The 17,574-nt window shown below is 42.2% G+C and overlaps 1 protein-coding gene across 1 annotated transcript in view; it reads right to left on the reverse strand.

Annotated features, from left to right (window-relative positions):
* The window catches only part of LOC126418913 (aldo-keto reductase family 1 member B1-like), a 101,468-nt gene that overhangs the window by 41,843 nt on the left and 42,051 nt on the right, over positions 1-17,574 (reverse strand). Inside the window, exon 2 of the mRNA XM_050085936.1 lies at positions 5,661-5,828. Coding sequence (XP_049941893.1) covers positions 5,661-5,828 — 168 coding nt within the window. The remainder of the gene's footprint in view (positions 1-5,660; positions 5,829-17,574) is intronic.

Below are 17,574 nucleotides of genomic sequence, written 5' to 3' on the forward strand. Positions count from 1 at the left end.
TGGTTTATCTCAAAATAATGATAGCTTAGTCTTTTCTTCAATAAGAGTTCCTGTACAACACAATCTGCATTTCCTAGTCTTTAATTGCTGGCCTCATGTTCTTCTTTCTCCTTTCCTTTCCTCCTTCATCTCTAATCATCTTCAGTCTCTTCTTAAGTCTTCACTTTCTGTCACAGAGATTATAGTGTACAGAGTACACAAAATAAAACTGGTCCATAAAACAGATACAGAATTGGCCTTTGTTAATGAACATCACACAAGATGCTTGACTGGTCCTCACTGACATCAATGCTGTGCACAATTTCACAAACTGCGAGATGGGCTTTCAATGTTCTGCCGCAGCTTTTCCAGTGTGTAAGTATTATTTGAGTATACCTAACATTTCAATATGCCTCACAGGCCAAAATCACAGAGAGAGAGATAAGTTGATAAAAGTGGTCAGGAGACTGCATAGCCTTTGTTGATTGTTGTCTCCAAACACATCATGCACTCATGATAATGTTTTCACAACCTTGTCCTCATCAGAAACGACAGACTGTAGTGTGTGCCTTACTGAAAATACTGATACAGTCACTAATTTTTCGAGAGTTGAGTAACATACAGTTAAAGAGTTCCTGGATATATTAGTTAACATTACCAGTCAAATGGGAGGATAGTGTTATGATGAGAGCACAAAATGCTGCATGCCAAACACCAATTTTTGAAATACTGCTAGGATTTTTCTGATGCGTAATGGCACATGTTCTGTGAATTTGTATATCCTGACAGGCTGAATGAGAAAGAAGAAATGAAAACTGAGGATCCAGAAATTCAGATTCTCCTTCACTCACAAACCACTGGCAGAACTCGGCATGCAAACATTCAGCTGAGTGCTTTAACTCACGCATAGCAGTAAATTATTAAGTATAGAGATGAAATACTTTTCTTTATATTTCAACATGACTCTAAAATTCTGCATTTCTCTTTATTAAAATTTCTTGGCAGATATGCTAAAGTGACATAGAACTAGTGCATTATTACTTGGCCTGAGCACAGAAATGCATTTTTGTCCTCAGTGTAACGTGAGGTCCACCCCTCTTTTTCTGGGGGGGGGGGGGGGGATGGGGGGTTGAGCTGCATGTCTCTGTTACCTGTCACCTACTGAGCTCTGGATTACTTTCACTTATAAATGAAACATTCTCTTTCCATCTTGGCTACACTGCAGGAAAAGAGATGTGCACATGCCGGGTGCACTACAACCTTTCTCAAACGACAGTAAAAAAAATGATTCTCACATATCTCATAGCCTGGTTTGTCAGCTTCATGATGAACTACTTATCACTTCATTAATGATTATGCCTAGTTATTATGATATTTTTATATTAAGTAAGATACTGTGTGAAATTCGAATAGTCTGCAATGAAAAATAGAGGTGTTTGATACATGTTAGATTATATATTTCTGTACACGAAAAAGCGCTAATATATTCAATTTTTCTTTAAACTTGAGACGAGATCTACACTGAAGTGACAAAAGTTCTTTAACCCAGTGTACTGCAGCAGCTTAACATAGCACGGACTCAACAAGTCATTAGAGGTCCCCTGCAGAAGTACTGAACCTTATTCTCTGTATAGCTATCCATAATTACGAAAGTGTTTCAGCTCAGGATTTTACGCACAAACTGACTCCTTGATAATGCTCCAGAAATGTTCGATGTTTGGTGATCTAGGTGGCCAAACCCTTCACTCAAATTATCCAGAATGTTCCTCAAACCAATCACGAACATCTGTGGCTTTTGATATGGTGTATTATCATCCACAAAAATTCCATCATTGTTTGGGAGGATGACATCTGTGAACGGCTGTAAATGGTCTCCAAGTAGCCAAACATCCAGAAGAACAAGTCCATTCCAGGTAAACACAGCCCCCACCATTATGGAGCTACCAGCACCTTGCACAGTGCCTCTTTGGCTGCTTGGGTTTATGGCTTCACGGGGTCTGTACCACGCTGTTCTTACCAACTGAAATTGGGACTCATGTGACCAGGCCACTGTTTCCCAGTTGCCTAGGGTCCAACTGATATGGTCACATTACCAGGAGATGTGCTGCAGGCAGGCGATGTCGTGCTTTTACCGAAGGCACTTTCGTCGGTCGTCTGCTGTCGTAGTCCAGAACGCCAAATTTCGGCACACTGTCCTAACGGATACAATCCTCGTGTGTCCCACATCGATTTCTGCTGTTTTTTCACGCAATTTTGCATGCCTGTTAGTACTGACAATTCTATCCAAACTCCGCATTAAGTGAAGGCCGTCAGGCACTGTGTTGTCCGTTGTGAGAAGTAATGCCTGAAATGTGATGTTCCCATCACACTCTTGACACACTGGATCTCGAAATATTGGGTTCCCTAACGATTTTCGAACTGGAATGTCCCATGCGTCTAGCTCCAACTACCATTCCGCGTTCCAAATCTGTTAATACCTGTCGTGCGGGCATAATCACGCGGGAAACTTTTGCACAAGAATCACCCAAATACAAATGACAGCTCTGTCAATGCACTACCCTTTTATACCTCGTGCACGCGGTACGACCGCTGTCTTTACATGTGCATCTCGCTATCCCATCACTTTCGTCACATCGGTACTTATCTATCTCCAGTCTCAAGAAAATAGACTGTATGTAGTGCACTCACTTTCGATCGTGTGGCAAACGGTAGAGCAGAAGTGAGATATTCCTAACATCTCTCGCATCTCATAAACAGTCCCAGATTACGAAAGGAATTTTTGGAAAATGACAGAGTTCAAAATGGAGAATATTTTTTCATACAGCTAACCTGCGAAACTTCCTTATCTACTGCGATAGACAAGTGATTACAGATTTTTTCAAGGAAAATATGTAATTATGTTAAGGGCTATAGATAGCTGGTGAAATGAGCATTAGTATACGTTTGCAACAACCCAAGTGAAGGAATCACAGTCTCATTTTTACCACAAAACGATCTTTTCATAAGCTGTTGACCGTACTTGTCGTCAGTTGTTTGATAAATAGTAGACTGTTTCTAGATTCTGTCGCAGTTGCAGCTGCATTAGCATGTTAGTGAGGTGAAACATTGGAAACTCCTCTGTGTTTTGGGATATCGATAGCTGGTGAAATTAGCATTATTATAGGTTTGTAACAACCTAAGTGAAGGAGTCACAGTCTCATTTTTACCACAGAACGGTCTTTTCATAAGCTATTGATTGTACTTGTCGTCAGTTGTTTGTTTAAGTAGACTGTTTCTAGATTCTGCCGCAGTTGCAGCTGCATTAGCATGTTAGTGAGGTGAAATAGTGTAAACTCCGCTGTGTTTTGGGAAAATAAAATAATTTTAACATGGCAACAAGAGAAAGAAGAAAGGTGTACAGAACAGGCGAAAATAAATCGTTCTCTGTGTTGCAATTTCAGTGTAATCGTGTACCCACTGTGTTTTTAATAATAAACGGTTGACTTCTCAAATAATTGGTGATACTGGCATAACCAGTTAATATGATCGTTTGCAGACTCGCTAGCGGTGGCTTGTAAGTTGTGCTTTGACAGGCGTCTGTGTGAAGGCTTAAGCGAAGGATGTCCAATCCGTGGCCAGCGGGCCGCATGCGAGCAGAAGCAAGAATCAGTGCAGTCCAAGAAATAAGCGACTGTCACAGGATCGGAAAAAAATACTGTTTATGTAAAGCTATGATAAACTGAATATTTTCAATTTGAAACTCCCGCGGCACGATGATGTGAGTTAATTATATACACCTCCAACTGTCTTTTTTACAAGATGTACAACTTTGCTTCCGCCGTTTTTTTCCCCAACATTTGAGGCTTTAATGAAACAAATAGATTACACATGTACCATTCAAAGTATTTTCCATCGCTGGCCACTACTTTTTCCCATCTTTTGGGCAGTGTACGAATCCGGCGTCGAAAAAATTGTTAACTGTTTGAAGTGATCCACGAATCGGTCCAATTAGTGACTTCTTCATGAGACCGGAAGTGTTGGTCAGCCAGGCCATGCGCCATTGATCCAGACAGGTGATGGTCAGAGGGAGCAATGTCTGGAGAATATGGTGGTTGGGGTAGGACTTCTCATTTTAACGTTTCCAAGCACGTTTTGACCTCTTTTGCAACGTGGGGTCGAGTGTTGTCGTGCTGCAAAATGACTTTATCGTGCCTCTCGATGTATTGCAGCCGTTTGTCTTTTAATGCTCTGCTCAGACGCATTAATTGCATTCGATAACGAGCACCTGTGATTGTTTCACTTGATTTTAACACCTCATAGTGCATGACACCAAGCTGGTCCCACCAAATGCAGAGCATGATTTTCGAGCCGTGAATATTCGGTTTGGCCGTCGACGTGGAAGCATGGCCGGGATATCTCCATGATTTTTTGCGTTTAAGGTTATTGTAATGAGCCCATTTGTCGTCCCCGGTCACAATGCGATGGAAAAATCCCTTCCTTTTCTGCCTCGACTGTTCACAAAGACACAAACGCCGTTCATTGTCTCTTGGTTCCAGCTCACACGGGACGTAAGTTCCTTTTTCCTGAATCATGCCCATAGCCGTGAGACGTTTTGAAATGGCTTGCTGTATCACTCCCACTAATTGTGCCAATTCTTCTTGAGTTTGACGCAAGTCTTCACTCGGTAATGTCTCCAATTCTGCATCTTCGAAAACATCCTCTCTTCCACCATTATGCCCGTCTACGACGTTAAAATCACCGTTCTTGAAGCGTTGAAACCACTCACGACACGTTCTTTCACTAATAGCGTCCTTATCATACGTACTTGAGAGCTTTCGATGTTACTCAGCCGCTGTTTTCTTCATATTGAAAGACAACAGTAACAACTCCTGCAAATGACGAGAATTAGGCTCGTAAACTGATATTTTCAATCAATAACAGCTTTATGATGCAGACACAAATCGACTAATGCTTGAATGACGTTATGTTGACCGAGGTCCAATCTAACTCCCTTTGATGCAGACACAAATCGACTAATGTTTGAATGACGTTATGTTGACCGAGGTCCAATCTAACTGCCTGACGCCTGCGATCTGTTTCTTTCGACCGCTACTTTCCGCTGTCGCCACCTATCGGCAAACAGCGGAAGCATAGTTGTACACCTTATATTTTCTTTTTTTTCCCCCCCTTTTATTTTTCTCAGCATTTATGTTTAGTTTTAAGTGCAGTATGGGCGCCCAAAAATACTAGTCTTCTTTCTTATGTGGCCCAGCTTAGTAAAGGTTGGACACGCCTGGCTTAAGCTGTAGAACTACACCACTCCTAGACGCTATCCCTTCTGCTAAGCAGCTTCCGCCATTAGCGTTGTTCCCTCCCTTATCGCGCCCTGTCCGAAGCTATGGGCTAAGTAATATTGTACTCACTCTGCTAAGTTTTAATGTAAACAAATTATTATTTATGTAAACAAATAATTACTGTATGAAAATATTTTACCTGTTTTATTGTATTCGATATTTGTAACACATTAAAAGTGCTGACAGCTAGATTCTTTTTGAGGGGAGTGGGGGGGGGGGCTGTAATGAACTGTGGACCCCCCCCCCCCCCCCCCCCCCCCCCCCCCCCCCGCCACCGCAATATCGAATTCTAGATCCATGCCTGCATCTCACATTATATATTTTTTTTTTTTCTGCGGAGGTCCTTACCTTGCTGGTGACAAACACCTCTTCCCGCTTGACTGCCCCTTCCTTAAATTTCTCCTGCAGTGCTTCGCCCACTTCTGACTCGTTGCGGTACACAGCAGCGGTGTCGATATGGCGATAACCGGCGTCGATTGCGTGTTTAACTGCCTCCCTGACTTCTCCTGGAGTTGCCTGTAACACAAAAAATTGTAACGTTCACCTGTTAATTATGATATGGGTCACTTTTTACTACTCTCTCACATTCGACTTGGGCCCATACTCAAATGCCTACAACTTGGGTTTTTCCCAAAGGGCAGTACCAGCTTCGGATCGTTGCTCCTCATTAGATGTTTCTGTAGGAGGGACAGATACGAGAGGTCAGAAGCTGTGTTTCTCGACGTGCAGACACGTTCAGTACAATGTGGCGTCTATCTTGTTGTACGAGGTTGAGTCAAATGAAAACCTTAAATATTTTTTAAATATTATATATTGTGCAGAAGTGGTACAAAGCTATATCACTTTTCAACATAATCTCCCCCACGCTCAATGCAAGTCCTCCAGCGCATACAAAGTGCAAAAATTCCTTTAGAAAAAAATTCTTTTGGTAGTCCACAGAACCACTCATGTACCGCGTGGCGTACCTCTTCACCAGAATGGAACTTCTTTCCTCCCATTGCGTGTTTGAGTGGTCCAAACATATGGAAATCACTTGGGGCAAGAGGTCTGGTGAGTGTGGTGGATGATGAAGACACTCAGAATGCAGGTCTGTGTTTGTTGCAACTGTTGTACGGGCAGTGTGGGGCCTTGCATTGTCATGTTGCAAAAGGACACCTGTGACAGAAATCCACGTCTCTTTGATTTGATTGCAGGCCACAGATGATTTTTTAGGAGATCTGTGTATGATGCACTGGTGACAGTGGTCCCTCTAGGTATGTAATGCTCCAAAATGACGCCTTTTTCGTCCCAAAAGAGAGTCAGCATAACCTTCCCTGCTGATGGTTCGATTCAAAACTTCTTTGGTTTTGGTGTTGAGGAATGCTCACTCTCTTCGTTTCGGGTTGATGGAAGTGAAACCAAGTTTCGTCTCCAGGTAACGATCCTTGCAAGGAACCTTCTCGTTCAAAGTGCCGAAGAAGTTCTTCACAAGCATCAACACGTCGTTCTCTCATTTCAGGAGTCAGCTGCCGTGGCACCCATCTCGCAGACACTTTGTGAAACTGGAGCACATCATGCACAATGTGGTGTGCTGACCCATGACTAATCTGTAAGCATGCTGCAATATCATCACTGTCACTCGGCGGGTTTGCTTCACTATGGATTCAACTGTTGCAATGTTCTGTGGAGTCATAACTCGTTGTGCCTGACCTGGACGAGGAGCATCTTCCACTGAAGTCACACCATTTGCGAACTTCCTACTCCATTCGTAGACTTGCTGCTGTGACAAACATGCATCACCGTACTGAACCTTCATTCGTCGATGAATTTCGATAGGTTTCACACCTTCACTACGCAAAAAACAAATAACAGAACGCTGTTCTTCCCTGGTGCAAGTCGTAAGTGGGGCGGCCATCTTCATACTGATACTGCGACTGTATGTGTGCATCTGTACTATGCTGCCACCTACAGGCCATTCTGCACGCTGTTTGTAGCACGCTTACCAACTTACAGGACAACGGCGCGAAATTTCGATTTGTTATTACAAATTTAAGGTTTTCATTTGACTCACCCTCGAATAAACTACTTTACTCCGACTTTTCTTTGAACAAAATTCTCCCTTTAAACACACTGCCGACAAGGAACCAATTCTCTGTAGAAAAAGGGCTCCTACTGCTGCTGATATTTTCCCACAAACCTCGAGTTCATTAATTTCAGGACTAAAAAGATACACTCCAAAAAAACCAGCACACCATGAAGTAATTATCAGAATGGGACGGAAATCAGTAGATGTGATGTACATGATGTGGATATGTAAAGGCAAATAAATTATTATAATTTCACAATAATTGGATGATATATTCAAGATAAAGAGGTTCACCAATTGATTTAGTCAATAACGCAATGGCTCAACCTCTGCCCCTTCACAGTTGGTTCTTCGGTTTGGCTCTAATTGATGCAGTTGCTTGATGTCCTTCTGAGGAATATCGTGCAAAATTCTGTCCAACTGGCACGTTAGATCGTTAAAACCCGTAGTTGCTTGGGGGGCCCTGCTCATAATGCTTCAAACATTCTCAATTGAGGAGAGATCCCGCTACGTTGCTGGCCAAGATAGGGTTGGCAAGCACGAAACTTTCATCCTATGCAGACTGGCATTATCTTGCTGAAGTGTAAGCCAGGATGGTTTACCATCAAGGGAAACAAAACGGGGCGCAGAATATCGTTGACGCATTGCTGTGAAGTAAGCTGCTTCCAATGATAACCAAATGGTTCCTGCTAGAATAAAAATGGCTTCCCAGACCATCATTCCTGGTTTTAGGGCAGTGTGGTACGTGGCATTCAGGTTGGTATCTCGCTGGTGTCCAAGTCGTTTCCAGATATCTTCGTTGTTCATCAGGGCTCAGTTGGAAAGCACATAGCCGAAAATAACTCTACTCCAGTCGACGACATTACAGGTAGAACACGTCTCTGGTCTCTGGAGACCCCCTGGGCAGTGGTGGGATATCAACCTGTCTGTCGGCCTCCGTACAGACCGACAACCAGCGTTTATCGTCTGCGTCCCATTTCTATTCATAGCAGGACCCCTTTCGTAGCCATCCACGGCAGTCTTATACCGCAGCAGTACGTCGACGGTATTCTACCGTGGGCGTTTGAAAAGTCCATGCAAAAATTAAAACTACTTATGAGTTTGGGGTAAACCTTTTTTATTTTTCGACATAGTCTCCTTTTAGACTTATACACTTCGTCCAACGCTGTTCTAATTTGTTGATCCCTTCCGAATAATAGAAATTGTCCAAGTCTGCAAAATAGCTATTAGTTGCTGCAGTCACCTCCTCCTTTGAATAAAATCTTTGTCCCGCCAGCCATTTCTTCAAATTGGGGAATAAATAGTAGTCTGAGGGAGCAATTCTGGAGAATAGGGGGCATGTGAAACGAGTTAATATCCTATTTCCATTAATTTTGCGACCACAACTGCTGAGGTGTGGGCTGGTGCATTGTCGTGATGGAAAAGGACTTTTTTGCGGTCCAATCGTCGGCGTTTTTCTTCTAGCTCGGTTTTCAAGCGGTCCAATAACGATGAATAATATGTACCTGTAATACTTTTACCATTTTCCAAATAATCGATGAGGATTATCTCTTGCGAATCCCAAAAGACAATCGCCATAACCTTTCCGGCCGAAGGACTGGTCTTCGCCTTTTTTTGGTGCAGATTTTCCCTTGGTAAACCATTGTTTAGATTGCTGTTTGATCTCAGTTGTATAGTAATGTATCCATGTTTCATCCACAGTGACGAAACGGTGCTTAAAGTCCTGCGGATTCTTCCTGAACAGCTGCAAACCATCCTTGTAACGCTTCACACGATTCCGTTTTTGGTCAAGCGTGAGCAATCGCGGAACCCATCTTGCGGATAGCTTTCTCGTGTCCAAACGTTTATGCAAAATATTATGTACCCGTTCATTCGAATTCCCACAGCACTAGCAATTTCACGCACCTTAACTCTTCTGTAATCCATCACCATATCATGGATTTTATCGATGATTTCTGGAGTAGTATCCTCCACAGGGCGTCCAGAACGATCAACATCACTTGCGCCCATACGGCCACTCCGAAAATTTTGAAACCACTTATAAACTGTTCTAATCGAAGGTGCAGAGTCACCGTAATGTTTATCAAGCATCTCTTTAGTCTCCTGAGGCGTTTTGCCTTTCATAAAGTAATGTTGATTCACCACACGAAATTCTTCTCCATCGATTTTTTGACAATCCTATTTGTTCTACACAGATACCACATGTTATCCCTCTTGCGTTCCGTTTTGGAAGTTTTGACTCTTGAATTTCTTCGTTGTAACATAGTTCACACCCGTTTTCTTTTCTTGTTTTCGTTTCTGTGGGAGGTCTATGTGGCATCTCGCCTGCTCTCGCTGTTCATCACATTTACTTGCACAGCAACCGGGGATGTTGTGATAGTCTTACCAGAGAATAACGAAAGACAAACTTAACCTTTTCCTTCACGAAATTGAACGGTGCCAACTTTTGAAGGACAGGTATGTGAAGCGACGATATTGTTTTGGAATTTTGATGCCCGAGGCCTCTGAAAATGGAACAGTCGATACGGGTTGGATCTGGTTTAGTGATGAAGCACATTTCCATCTCTATGGGTACGTCAACAAACAGTACTGGCACCACTGGACTACTCAGAATGTTCTAGCTGCGCTCCACCTTATCAAGTAAAAGTCACTGTTTGGTGCACAATACATTATTGGGCCCATTTTTGTTGAGGGAGCTGTCACAACAGGCAAATAGACAGGTACTGAGACATGAATTTGCACCAAGCGGCCGAATATTCCGAAATTGCTGGTTCATACACTATGGAACACGTTCACATCAGACTGCCGACGTCTTCGATTTCTTTCACGAGACGTCCAGAGATCAAATCGTTGCACTGGGCACCTCAACATTCGCTGCAAATCGCGTGGAATGGTCTACTTAGAGTCCCGATCTCAAACCGTGTGGTTATTTCTTAAGGGGTTATCTGCAGGACATAGTCTTGAAACATGCATCTACAACACTCCAGGATGTTGGTACTGACAGTTCCAGAGAGATCCGTGCAGTCTAAAATGGTGTTCTTCAGAAAGCCGTCACGGGATTAAGTTCAAGGCTCTACACACTCATTTCTCCAGAAGAAAAGCACTTTGAAAGCCATCTGCATTAAATTTTAACTTGGATACTATAGCAACTATATGTTAGCAAGAATCTATTACCCGATATTATGTCGTAGTAGACAAAAACTTTATCACACCTATTTTTTACCACTCTGTACTAAGGGGAAACTATCAATCATTTGAGATACAGCAAAAGTTTCTTATTTCGTCTCAAATTTAGTTCCTGAGGGACTACGTATTTTTCAAACGAAGAGGATCGATTATATCAAAAGTAACATTTTTATAATCTTGCGAACGGCCGTGTGCTAGCCTTTCCACTGTAATAGTTGCGCTTATAGTTCCACAACTATGGTGAAGGAGCACCTCATCCGGCACTATCGCATACAGAAATAGAACAGTTAAGAACTGCATTTCTCATTAAAGTGCTCAAGAATTTCCTAGGTAATTGAAACATAGTCAAACTTGCCAAATCAGGCGAAGGATCCAAGAGATGCTGCAAGTGTTCCAGCTTTAGTATCGGCGTTTCCAATACCTTCACTTTTCTGGAGGCTGTCGTTGATAGTGTGAAGACAATCCATGGAGTAGGGAACACCCTGACAAAACAGCAAAAAAATATGAGTGCGGGCTTGTAGCAGTGAGAGGGTTAAAAAGATCAAGAAGGTCCTACTGCTAGAAAACTGTCATGGGGGGGGGGGGGGGGGGGACTGTCTGAACTAATACAAGGTAGTGAATACTGGGTAACTATGAGAGTCATACCAAAAATGCTACACACTGTAAAGTTATAATTCAATTATCTTTTAATTTCACACAAGGACTTTATTCAGGTCTTCAAGGTAACCTCCATTCTCCTCAATAACAGTGGCCCAGCGTATCAATTGTAACTCAAAATCTGGAATTCATGTTTCATCCACAACAACAATTCCTGTTTATAATCTGAGCTTCCTCTGTTTCGTAGCATTGAAGCAACTGTTGTGTGATTCTCTTGCGAACTGTTCTTCGTTCTCAACTTGGATGATTACAAATCCATTTTGCAGTGACTCTTCTGTTCTGTAATTTCTCTGTTATGATTCTGAAGATCGAAGAGGCAGTGATGTTCACTTCATCTGCAATTTCTTCGTACGTTTTGCGTCGATCGTCTTCCAAAATGCTGTGAATAATGACAGCGGAAGTGTAGTCTGATGCACAGACTGCCCTCTCCTTGGGTGGTCTATGGAAGCGCACCGTGGCACTGTGTTACGAACCGGTACATTAATCTCGCAAACTTCAACTAGAGCATTGTGAATTTCGTTAATATTTTTCCTCGCAAATTTTTAATTTTGCTGTTAGATTGCTGTGCACTACGTGAGATTTGACTTGAGTCATTTCCCCCTTCATTTCAGATCAGAATATCTCACTTAAAACAAAATTATCATAACACTGAAAACACCTGATGATAGCTGAAAGTACGGTTCACAAATTCCACTTCGTGCGGCGGTCGTTCCACTGGTACGGACGCACATGCGCTCTGAAATGGTCCTCGTAGTAGACTTAATCCAAGATCAGCGTTCTGCGACGTTACTGTCATTTAATCTCTCTGAGGATGCTGGTAAAGATCACGTGATCATTATCGGGAAGAAAGGGAGGGTGGGGGACAGTTTAGACAGTAACGACAACTACACAGGTGAGGAAGACGTAAGGCACTTTGCTTGAAATGATCGTTAACACGCACGTGAAAATTATGTCACCGAGCGATCGAGAAGCCGTGAATGAATGCAGAGCTTCATGAGTCGATCAAATGACTAGAGCCACCACACAAGGCGGATGTGGCTCATATGTCGCCTCTCTCAGGGCCGCAACATACTTGGCGCGATGTGCATCTGAATATTTCTAGTAAAAGTTTAGTTGCGTAACTAATTTCTAAAAGCATTCATTGTAACTACAGCACCGAGTGTCCAATGCCTGTGATTTCGAATTTTTTCAACAGGGTATATTTTCAAAACACAGAGCGGGGGAAACTATAGACACGGTTCGAATCTTAAGTGGAATGGTACAAAGGGTAACAATCGTAATACATTTTAACTCTTGCATAAAAATATAAGACGTCTTTGTAGAATAATGGAACTCCTATATTAAGGCTTTTTTGTAGACTAATATTCTCATCAGTAGGAAGTGAAGGACGATAAGGATTTAACCAGAACTATATGTAGGATCTATAGACTCACTGGCTGAATCCGGCTCTACCAGAGCAAGTTTTGTGATAATTAATAGGCAAAAATAGCATTTTAAGTAGTTTTTGAGCCAAGGCAGCGTTTGAGGTTTTTTATTAAATTCCATAAATTTTTACTGTACAATTTATTACTCAGTGAACTGATGAGATTAAAGAAATGAAAACAGTTTCTATTTGGCTCCTCTGCTTTTAAATTCCTCTTTTTTATGGCTATTAATTTGTACTTTATGGTTATCAGTAATTATATACACTGCCTGGCAAAAAAAAAAGGAAACACCCAGAAAGCAAAAAGGAAACAAAATGAAACTTCGAGAGGTTGTATGACTTCATATAGCGACCACAAAATCGAGCCAAATCTATGACGAACTTGGCGCTATGAACCCATTTGTCAGTATGAGGCTGCACCCCTCTGACGTGGGTGTGTGCACTGATCTGGTTGGGAAGGCTGTCTAAAATCGTTGTGTCCTCTTCTGAGGCAAGCTGACCCACAACAGTGGTAACTGGTCCTTGATATCTTGGATATTGGCAGTGGAATGGAGTTGATATCTGCATTGGTCCCACACATGTCCTATCGAGGGCAGTTTTCACCATCTTGCTGGCCACAGTAATACTATAACATCACACAGAAACAAGTGACACGTGTAGACGAGCATTGTCCTCTTGAAAACTGGCACCATGATAGGATCGTATGAGGTTTAACACATGAGAACTCAGGGTATCCGTGATCTACCGCTACATCGTCAGAGTTCCCTCCGTCATTACCAGCCTTGATGTGAAGTCGTACCTGGTGGTCTCCCACACCATCATGCGAGGTATTATCACCGCTGTGCCTCTCCAGAACGTTGAAGAATGGGATCTTTCCTCAGGCAGCTGCCATACTCGCCAACAATGGTCATCCATGGTAGCGCAGAACGGCAGTATCATTGTGCATAATGCGATACCATTCAAAAGCAGACCATGTTCCCCACTCGCCGTACCACTTCACAATCATCCGTTTGTGTTGTGGTGTTCACGGCAGCCTATGCATAGTATGGTAATTCTCTAGTTTGGCTGCTCTGATCTCCAACCAGTGGTGCAGGATGATACAGAATGTTGCAGAAAGTCCATCACTTGTTCTCAGGTGACAGGTGCAGAAGTCAGATGGTTACTGTGTGTGCTTCGTGCATAGTACGGTGGTCCTCCCTTCTGGTGGTCACACATGGCCAACTGAAATCTTGACAATAAGTATGCCTGCCCTCACGTTCCACAAAGTCCAACGTGGGGCCACTGTCAGATTTGAATGCCTCACAAATCTGGATATTGTGCAGTTCCACCAACCGGTCAAATGGAGGCCAAAATGAGGCTCTTTCGAACCAGGTCCTGATAATGCTATCTAACACGTGTATATGACATCTCGGTGTCCTTCATGGTAATCACTCAACATCTGATGTTGTTCATGTTCCTTATATACCTTGTCAGAACTGCTAACAAACTACTGTGTGTGTATTGAACCAGGGACCTAGAAACGATAGAGAGGCTTTTTCCCCGCCGTACCCCTCAGTGCTTCACAACAGCCTACAGCAGTCCACTCACCCCACTGCCGCCCCACACCGAACGCAGGGTTATTGTGCGGTTCTCTCCCCCCCTCCCCCTCCCCCTCTCGGGAACGTATCATACCAGACGAGTGTAAGCCCAAATGTTTGCGTGGTAAGGCGGAATAATGGGAACCAGCCCTCATTCGCCGAGGCACGTGGAAAACCGCCTTAAAAATCATCCACAGGCTGCCCAGCACACCGGATCTCGGCACTAATCCACCAGGTGGATTCGTGCTGGGGACCGGCACGCCTTCCAGCTCGGGCAGCAGCGCGTTATTTAGAGTGCGCGGCTAGCCGGGCGGCAACAAGTCTATACACAAACAACACTAATACACTACACTCATCATTGCGTCGCAGAGAATTGCAACTCTAATCATTTACATACCCGCTGATGGCGTATATTTGTATGAAGCTACATTGGCATTCGACCATGTCTTCTGGATGCTTCAACATATTGTCAGGCAATGTATTATAAGGGAAAAAATTCTGTAATAGCTCTGATTTGCTTTTACAGTGCCATTCACTTACAATGAAGGTACAGCCAAAGGGCATTTCTCTGTATTGTGCTGTTACCATCATAGAGTCTCAATAAGGACGTTTAAAAATTTTTGATGTTGTTTCTAACTCTCAGCAGTACAATTAGCACCACCAAATTTTTTCTATAAAAATACAGGATCCTATAGAACGAGTACTCGGATATAAGAAGGACAGAACTTCGAAACATATTGGCAAATTTATCGAAACAAACATAGAAAACAAAGAAAAATATTTGTCATTACATGTCACAAACGCCCTTTACATGGTTTTCCAATGTAACACTATACAGTACGTTGTTTCGAACCCGCGAGTCGGCTGCTGAAAGTTCCTGGAGCGCAAGGCTTATGTTAGTCGGGTATCTTTAAGGGGATACGGAATCACCTATCCCCGCAATGTTAATATATGCCTACTATAGGGAACATTTTCTCACAAACTACTGGAGACAGAGAGGTAAAAATTTTACTGTATGTGCATTCATATGTTACAACAATACTGAAACAACAGTTTATTGTCAAAGTATTTTCTTACAGAGATATTGTACATTTATTTTTAAGTAAATTTTTTCCATCGCTTTTTACTAGACTATCACCCCTAAGTCTTTTGTAAATCAAGTAATTAAAAAATCGTTGTTTCAGTATGTAATAGGGACCTATGTCACTACGTCATAAAAATTTCAGACTTCTAGGTTGACCAGTACCTGAGATAATGTTCCTAGATGAAGTAAAAAGTAAACTTACGGGAAACGGAGAAAGAAGATTAAAACATTCCTGATCCGTAGCTAATACCCCCTTCACAGTCTTCATAATCATCTTCAAGTCTTCTTTTGGCACCCCTCTGCACCTGTCTTGCTTTTTTCACTAATGTCTTGATTATATTATCAGCATGCCTTAGTCTGTGCTGATCTAAAAAGAACATAGCACGTACCGTACGGGAACCAACACACATACCCAACTTTTGAAGGACCTGGCATTTAGTTATATTTCCAAGATTGAAGGTTGCCACAGCATCATACACACCAAAATGTAGTGTATTAATTCCGACAAACACTGTTTTTGGGAGACGATGCCATATCACACTATTCAAGCACTCGTTGGGGTTCTGCGTTTTTCCGTGAAGACATTTCATCAGAAGACTTCTGTCAGCCAGATCTCTGAAAATGGGCTTTATCTGCCATGATGGCTGATGGTAGACTGTGGTGGTGAATGTATTTCTCTCCTGTTGTTAGTCCCCTATTGTATTTACACCAGCTGTTTTCACCTTTGGGGCACAAACCATGTTGTGGATGCTCATCCGTGGATGCGGTGTGGAAATATAAAGCCCATATAGCTCTCCTCATTTCTTCAATATTGCCTGTATTTTGCCTGATTGCAAGGCCATAGCAGTTCTGAATGTGGTCTATTATGGAATCAGTCAATCTTCCTCTGCCATCCAAGGTTTTCCCATCATCTAGTTTTTTCCCTTTCATAACTGATTTTAACCTTCTCAGCCTGGCACCCATTCTCTTCTGCACATGTCCTATACATTCAAGTTTGCTTATATTTACACTGTTCCCATATGGTTTGCTTTCCAAAACTTCTTTGAATGCTTTAGAGTCACCATCTCCCAGATATTTGACATAGCGAACATTATACCACTGTGAAGAGCGATGAAAAATTTTCTTCACCCCAGCAACCTCCATGCCACCACTACTACCATAATAATTAGCAATACAGTCATCACTGTGTTCATTTTTCAGCCTGTCTGTGCACCTACAGTATTTAGACATTATTGCAACATCAATAACCTTGCCAGTATCAACACTAGTTGCTGTTACAACACCATTGTTGGAGGTGTGGCCCCTTTTCTGCCACGTGCCATCAAACGCCACTGTGAGGTCACGACTGCCGTCATTTTCTTCCACTGCTTCTTCCACAGCAACCTGCATTGACTTCTGTGCTACATCTTCAACTGCAGATCCTAGTACATAATTGTAAGCTTCAAACTTTGAAGGTGCACTTGGAAGATTTAGAACACCACATAGCATATCACCAGCTGCTTTGCCCTTACCAATTGCTCGCAATCCATAAACTAACCTAATATTTACACTATAAAGTTCAGTTTTCTTGTATCCATTATTTACAGTTACTGAAACCGAACTTGGAAACTTACAGCTGTATTTACAAACACTGCATATTAAATTAAACTGGGCAGCCAGGCCAACATGGGATTCTACTTTCAGAGAAACGTTTCCATGACATTTTTTGCAGCACAAACTGTTTTCAAGAGCTTCACACAATATATTCGTATCAATGAGTTCAAAAACTTCATTCCCTCTATCAAGTAAATTATATTTCTCTTCCAAATCTCTTAGTTTTTTATGAGAAGCACTGTTTTCATTTGGTGTAAGTTCGTTCGGCAAATCAGTAATAAGTGGATTCACATTTTCCAACAGTGATGATGATGAACTGCTTTGCTTTGCTAATGAATCATTATTTCTTTTCTTTTGCCAGTTCACACGCTTTTTAAATACTTTTGCTTTAGCTCTAGGCATTTTCACTGCGAAAAATGAAGCACTAAATACGAAATAACTCAACAACAACTACTTTCTTATATCACACTGTTTACAAAACAGTCCCGCCACAAAGTCAAAGAGTAACTTGAGGAAACCAGAGAGAAACATTTTCGGGCAACTAGTGTATAAATAGTCGCTGGAAACCGGGATATTTGAATTCATGTCACTTTAAAGGTACTGCCAAAAAGTTCATGGTCAGCCACGAGAGACGTGTATAACTAAAGCGCAATACCCGATCTCACAAATATATAAAA

This window comes from Schistocerca serialis, chromosome 9, assembly GCF_023864345.2.
Source record: "Schistocerca serialis cubense isolate TAMUIC-IGC-003099 chromosome 9, iqSchSeri2.2, whole genome shotgun sequence".
NCBI classification, from domain to species: Eukaryota; Metazoa; Arthropoda; class Insecta; order Orthoptera; family Acrididae; genus Schistocerca; species Schistocerca serialis.